The sequence below is a fragment of the Fulmarus glacialis genome, unplaced genomic scaffold, assembly GCF_000690835.1.
Source record: "Fulmarus glacialis isolate BGI_N327 unplaced genomic scaffold, ASM69083v1 scaffold42538, whole genome shotgun sequence".
NCBI classification, from domain to species: domain Eukaryota; kingdom Metazoa; phylum Chordata; class Aves; order Procellariiformes; family Procellariidae; genus Fulmarus; species Fulmarus glacialis.
The window spans coordinates 1-7,586 of NW_009228437.1; the positions used below are offsets into that span (position 1 = coordinate 1).

At 36.3% G+C, this 7,586-nt stretch overlaps 1 protein-coding gene across 1 annotated transcript; it reads left to right on the forward strand.

Annotated features, from left to right (window-relative positions):
• Nucleotides 1–1,087: 1,087 nt before the first annotated feature.
• On the forward strand, nucleotides 1,088–7,370 carry LOC104080928 (serine/threonine-protein kinase tousled-like 1; the record flags this gene model as incomplete). Its single annotated transcript, XM_009583476.1, has 6 exons — nucleotides 1,088–1,185; nucleotides 4,467–4,548; nucleotides 4,833–4,924; nucleotides 5,011–5,100; nucleotides 5,889–6,058; nucleotides 7,235–7,370. Coding segments are annotated over 6 exons (668 nt in total), but the record flags the coding sequence as incomplete, so codon positions are not given.
• Between the last annotated feature and the right edge of the window lie 216 nt (nucleotides 7,371–7,586).

The following is a 7,586-nucleotide window of genomic DNA, read 5'->3' on the forward strand; positions in this document are numbered from 1 at the left end:
CCCCCCTCCCCCCTTAAAAAAAAGAAAAGATTGATCAGTTTTCCAGTTTGGTTCACCATGTGGCTGTACAAGAGGCTGTGCCAAAATAACGAGATGATGTGGGGCACTGCTTCCACTGGCACTGCTACTAAAAAAATACGTATCAGATGCCAGGCCTTCTTTTCCTTTTCAGCTAGAATAATTCCATAATTATGAGCTTTCTGGTATGGACTAATTTTGTCTCTCCTTTATTCAAACTTTGAAGTTCTAGAGGTACTAACTCCAAAATCGATATAACCCTTTCTACAGTGTCTTTCAATATGCTTTTCACTTTGAGTATAGATACATAGGTTTCCACAAATTAAGCATTGTGAATTCTTTACATTTTAGAGAATCTGAATAAACAACTATTTCAGTGTTCTCTAATATGTAGCATAAAGATGAGATAATTTTAAGTGCTGAAATTAGTTAGGGAATGTGCTCATACCTGACATGCTTCTTTTGAAATTGCACTCAGAATCTTGGGCAACGCACGTTCTACATTTGTAATTTTAATAAGATAAAAATGGAAAAATCTTTTTAAATTAGCTTGTTTTTGGTGTCTTATATCAACACCTTAAGAACGTTTCTGCTGTAATGACTTATTCTTTTATTCTTTTTTTGATTTGCACTTCAGCCTCAAAATATTTTAAATGTCTTTTCTTAATTTGTCGGTTTGTACAAAATCTATAGCTGCACATATCTCAGTTTTTTCTTCTTTGTACATCAATTTCAGACCGCTTCCCAGATAATTTCTCTCCTTGGCTGAGGTACAAAACCCAGCTGCCTCTCATTTCAAATAGCATCCCTACAGTGCAGAACAAAACTGTGAACATCCCATTACCTGAGGGTTCATGGACAGAAAGGTTCCTTGGAACAGGGTTTTGCCTTATCTTTCTGAATTTTTCTGGCTTTAAGAGTAAAGCAGTGCTTTCTTCTAGTTCAGCAGAAAAAAAAGGTTTTGTAATGTAATGTTCCTCCATCACCACTAGTATTGATGCAGGGGTAAAAATATCCTTTTCAAATGGGGAGTAAATGAGCTTTTATATTTCATTCTTTTCATTTGCAGGAGGAAGCTGAAATACAAGCAGAACTTGAACGTTTAGAAAGAGTTAGGAATCTTCACATAAGAGAACTGAAAAGAATAAATAATGAAGATAATTCACAGTAAGAGACTTACTGTCTTAATTTTGCATGTTTATTTTTAAAATAATGCTCTAAAATGACATTTTACCTACAGAGGAGATGCTTGTTCATAAATTTTTGTTTGGTTCTCTTTGTTTATGTATATATTTTAAACACCAACTTATTTAAACTTTAAAAAAATAGAATTACTTACAGTTTGGTAAACTTATTAATGGTTTTATTGAATATGCAAGAAATAACATGTATACACAGCTTATAGTGCAGGAGAGCTAGAACTTGCTAGACCCTATTACTAGGCTAAAAAAAATACTTGTAGGGGAACCTAATGCAATTCACTTAGCTGACAATAATGCAAGAAAATGGTGGGGAGGTTTGATGGAACAGCAGCAATTTTGTGATGCAGTTAAAATTAGTTTTGGTTTTATTGCACTGTAAAAAAAAAAGACAAATGCAGTGTTTTGTATTATGTTAAATGTTACTCTATACTTCAGCTTGCATGACAATGTATCATAATGTTAAATTGGTATTTAATATTAGCTATTACTATGTAGATTTGAAAGTAATAATTACATAACTTAAAAAATAAGTCTGTTTTCCATGGTGGCGAATACAAACACTAACACTACAGTTTCACCAGCACTTTAAGCTGGCACTGTTGCTTGAAAGGAGCTGGTTCTGCCTATCCCTGACTACTTCATTATGCCCTAACCCTGTTTCCTTTCACATGCTTGCAATGGCATTTCTTTACTGAACAGATGCTGGAAATTGATCCAAATTAAAACCAGCTCCTGTGGTTTCTTTTTCTAGATTAATTTTAACCTCGGATCAATTTCCTGGTCTAGTTCTTCGCCCCAGTTGCAAAAATGCTTATGCTGCCATGAGGACAGAGGGCAATGTAAGGGTGGAATGAGCAGCCAGGGGGAAAGAGATGATGGGACTGGGCTTCTTTCTTTCTGCACTAGTAAATATTTATGAAACAGTAGCCTTAAGACTTCAGAATTTTTTTTTTCCCCCACTTTTTAGACACAATAGAATTATATATACACTAAGACTTTTAAACATTAAAGCAACAAGATGTGAAATTGTACTTATCTGTTTTAATGGTCCCCATACCTACCCTGCAGGAATACAGAAAATTTTTGTTATCATGTGGCTATAGTGCTAATTGATAGCTAAATTGGTGTTGTGTTTTGAATATGAAAAATAATGGGTGTTGATGCTTACAATTCGATGGCAGAATATTTTCTTTTAAAAATAGATGTCCTACAACAAATAAACAAGCAGTTCTTTGCAGGTTAAATGATAACTGTTTTTTAATCTTCAGTGTTTGGATTAGAAGAGGTGTTTGTTTTTTTTTAAAAAAAAAGGGATCCTTCAACAAGAAGGAATAAATGCCACAGAAAAATTACTGGCTTTGACTGTATAAATATTGCGTATGTGGGGCAAAGAATGTCCAAATTACAGTCCCAGTTGAAAACAGTTACAGGACATGGACAAGCAGAATACTGCAGCTTCACTGCTCATTTTCTGCAATCAGTGTTGACACATTCTATGGTACAGAACGAAAAGCTTCAAACGGTGTGTTCATGTTTTTGTGGGAGTTTAGACTTGAGTATTTACCAAGTGGCCAAGCTGCAGCTTACACTCATAATATAGAAGACAGAAGCAATGGAGAAGTAATTTAGGTCTGTAGCCCCTGCTGTCTTTCCTAACATGTCTTGGCAACTTGGCCATTTGATAAGGGAGAGGGTTCTGAAGCAGCTGTTGGGTCCTGACTCAAATCCTGTTGGGTTTTCAGCTTCCAGCTGTGGTGCAAAGCTGAGCCCTCTTTCTTGTTCTAGCAACGTTCCCGTCTACATCCCTCTACCCATGTACGCCCTCCCCAGGCGTTCCAAATATAAAGTAGGCAGCAAACTCGGCTGTTCGGGGTTCCAGCCTTGACAATGAAGAGTAGGAAATACTGCCCAGTTTAGAGATGGGTAAACTTGTATGTCTGCATGTGTTTTTCCACAACTGCACTGAGATAACAGGTCAAGTTGAGAGTGTGGGTTAGGGTTTCCCTGTCTAGGTATAGAGCCCACGTGATGCTGGGGCTACCTGAAAGGTGCAGGTTTTGAGCCATGGAGAGCCACGCAGAGTAGCAAAAGCAGCAGCGGAGAGGGAAGGTGGTAAGGTTCACAAGATTGGCCCTACTAGAGGCATACATGTAATAGAAGGACCAAGCAAATACGAATCTGAATTTGTTGAGTGTGGTTTTAAAGAATTGGGCTACGGGTCACATGACATTAATCGCCTAATGATGTTACCTCCAAATTTGTTATTTCTTCTGCACTGAGTGCATTACTTACTGTTTAGGATTTTTTTTAAAATGTCTTTAGCATTGAAATATGTATTTTCATAGTGAGAAAAAGGAAAGTTTTATGTTTAAAAAGGACACAGTAAGCAAGAACATGCATCTTCCCTCGAATACTTGACTATCTATGACCATACCTCCAAAACTGTAGAGAACATGGAAGGGTGGGATGACCTAAACCCTTCCTTGAAGTTTTCTATGGAGTATAATTGGCAGCTGGCCCTACATCAGTGAGTATAGTTGTCTCATCATTGCACTAGAAATGTGATGAATATTCACCTCCCTTTCCCCTGGTTGGATGGAAGGATGTATTTTGTCTTCTGCACATTTCAGGAGGGAGTGTGGTCCTTTTCTCTGTCCTGCAGTATCATTTTGTGGTTGGAAGGAGTGTTTTCTTCTTGCTTTTGATTGGAGTACGAGCAGATATTCAGTCCTTTGGTGTGTTTTCTCCATATTGCTGTTTGTTAACTTCTTAGTGTTGTATAAAATCTATTTGGTTAAAAAGAGGCAGGTATGTACAACAGATCTGGTCATGTTTCGTGTGAAATTGGAAGAATATCCGTGTCATCTGTTCCAGAAAGCTGAAGTTTGAGACTTCTCTAAAATTTGGCACAACAAAGAGAGAGCCCTTGTATCATGTGTTTAAATTTAAGGGTGCTTTTCTTATCCTCACAAAAATAGAAAAAAAAACCAAAAAGTTTACCAGAATTGACTGGTTTGACAATGGTGTTGTGATAGCATTTGTACACTAAATAGTCAAAAGGTACTGAAATTGGCCATGTTATATAGTTATGCCGTAAGGTTACACATGGTGTAATATTGTTCAGCATATTATATATTGCTAGTAAAAAGAAATCTCCATTTGAGAAGTAATACTAAGAGGCTTACATTTTAGATTCTATTTGTATACCTTAAATAGAATTAAATTAATTTTTTTTTTTCTTTCGAGATTTAAAGATCACCCCACATTGAATGAACGGTATTTGTTACTCCATTTACTTGGCCGAGGTGGCTTCAGTGAAGTATACAAGGTAGAGTGTGTTGGGTCTGCTAAATCTGATGTTTGAGTCATGTACATTTGTACATTTAATTTTCGGGGGGAGGGAGGGGATCTAAATAAGCAGAAGGATTGTAATGTGGTATACTCTAAACACTGGTTGAGCAAATTTCGATTAACCTGTGAAGGGAAGTAGCATTACAATAGACTTGTCAACAGACTTGTGAATTACTTGCCAATTTTTTTCCTCTCTTTATTGGGTGTTATTTTTATCATCTTTGGTTATAACTTTCCCGTATTCGTGGGTTTCTTTTTTAGGCTTTTGATCTTTACGAACAAAGATATGCTGCTGTGAAGATTCACCAGCTTAACAAAAGCTGGAGGGATGAAAAGAAAGAAAACTACCACAAGTAAATATTAATGACTTACGCTTCATATGTTAAATTGAATGGCATTTTATTGATTGTAGAAGGTTAATGTATCCATCTTCTTTTAGACATGCCTGCAGAGAGTATAGAATACACAAAGAACTGGATCACCCCCGGATAGTTAAACTGTATGACTACTTCTCCCTGGATACAGATACGTAAGTACATAAAATGATACATTTTCTAGAACTTGGCAAGGATTTTAATGCTGTATATTAGATAAACAGAAATGAAGAGTATTTGAACAAACATAGTATGTTCTTGCTTTCAGCCAAAGCGTTTAGGGTTTCCTTAAAGGGACTTAAAAAAAAAAACACACTAGTTGCAGAATTTTGTCTCAGCTAAATATTGCAGGCCTTCTGTATGATGAAAACAGTGAAACAGATGAAAACGGATTTCTATGTGATGAAAACAGTGTTTTGCAAGACCTGACTACCAAGCCCTACAGAATGTCCTGAGGGTGAAAGGGACATGCAGTGCTGTCATGTTTTTGGGCAGAGCAAGGGCTGCTGCAGGGCAGCTCCGATAGGCGGCCGTAGCTTAGACAAGTTTCCAAGACTAAATGGCATCAGGAGCGTTATTAGCCTTAGTGTAGCCCATGGTCACGGGGCTGCACCTCTTCGCATGAAATTGTGTCACATCTTAAGGAATAGTGAATATATTTTTCTACTGAGAAATGTGCCTACATAAATAAGGGGTTTTTTTAACTTAACCTCTCATCAGCATGGATCCATTTTCTCTTTTGGTGAGTATGAATGTTCTCATTGATGTCAGTTTTCATAAGCTAATAGTTATGCCATGATTCTATTAAGAATTTCATTCATATAGTTTAATATTCGGGCAGCCATTCCTAAACTTGCCAGTATCAAACTAGGTTGACATAGCTCTGTTTCTGATTGTGCAGTTTGATATGTTATTTAATTTTGCTCTCTGAATTCTACCCTAGGTTTTGCACGGTGTTAGAATACTGTGAAGGCAATGACTTGGATTTCTATCTCAAGCAACATAAATTGATGTCAGAGAAGGAAGCTAGGTCCATTGTAATGCAAATAGTAAATGCACTACGGTATCTCAATGAGATCAAGCCCCCTATTATACACTATGATCTTAAACCAGGTAAATGAGGAACGTTACGATTGAAAATGTCAGAGTTTTTTTTAATCCTTTATTTTGTTTGTAATTCATGCCTGAAAATACCAAAATATCTTCTGTATGTCAGGCTTATTGTAAACAACTGAAAAAAGTGTGTACTTTTCTTTATAGTTTTATTGTCAAAATTACCTGTCTTTGGAAAAATGTTTGTCATAACTTTTCTACTTTGTATTATTTTGATTTGAATTTGTAGGAAAAAATCATATAGCACATAGATAAATACATTGGTATTTAGCAATATAAATGGATAAGATCATTAGTTGGCTCAGTCTTGTCTGATCATTGTGGAATGCTGACGTGTAAATAATTTTTCCCTTACATATTTCTTAGCCAGTAAAGGATTGAAATAGGTAATCAATCACTTTCAGCATCCCAGCATAAGCACTTTGAAACAGGACTTTACAGAAGTTTTCTTCACAAGTAATAAGCATTGTCATAAACAATGTATTCTGTCTTGATTCCATGGCCTTTGTTTTACCACCTTACATAAATGAAGCTTGTATTCTTCATGTACTTTAATCTGCTACGCTTCAAAGCGTGGGGTTTGTAATGTAACTCTTAGTGCCAGCCTGTTTGCTTGCTGCTATGTAATAAATTTTTCATATGGATTTCTCTCATATTACGGAATTGTACAGAATGTATTCTTAGTCTCATTAGTTTTTGTTCTCAGAGGAACTTCATCAAATAACTTTTGTATCAAGAAATTATTGTACAACTTTAACACATGGAGTAAGATTAGTAGTATTGCAGCAATTTCTTGGCATAATTTCGTGGCATATGCAAGCTCTGAAACCTGTAGTGTAGGATTTGTTCTGGGCAGAAAAATGTAAAACTTCATTGTAACTGGTATACTGCTACGTTTTGGTGTTTCCTCACTACCTTTTGGTGTTTCCTAGCTGTCCAGCCAGCTCCCAGCTGAGGCAGCCATTTCAGATGATGATGATAACCTAGAGAGTTCTTGAGACTGCACTGAAATGTGTCATAGTCAAGTTACTCTAGACTTGAGGATATAAAGATGATGTAAAGTTGTTATTTACCCCTCACGAAGTTAGATGTTCCTGAAAATTGAACCGGGTTTTGAAAATAAAGCATTCTGTTAGCTTTTTTGAGGTAATTTTTTTTTTTCCCCCCCTTGGATAGGTAATATCCTTCTTGTAGATGGAACAGCATGTGGAGAAATAAAAATTACTGATTTTGGCCTGTCCAAAATAATGGATGATGATAGCTACGGTGTGGATGGGATGGATTTAACTTCACAGGGAGCAGGAACTTACTGGTAATGCCTGGTTTGATTTTGCTGTTTAGACTCTGGGACATTGTTCAGATTTCATAAATGCTTTCTTATAAAGCCAATTTGCAGAGTGAGCTAGGATTAAAAATATTAACATGGATGACAAAGATTTTTGTGCAGTACTGTGAATGTTGATATTCCCAGATTTTAGAAAGGCAACATAACAAGTAAGATAAGAGAGTGTGAGTGTGTGTTGTTTAT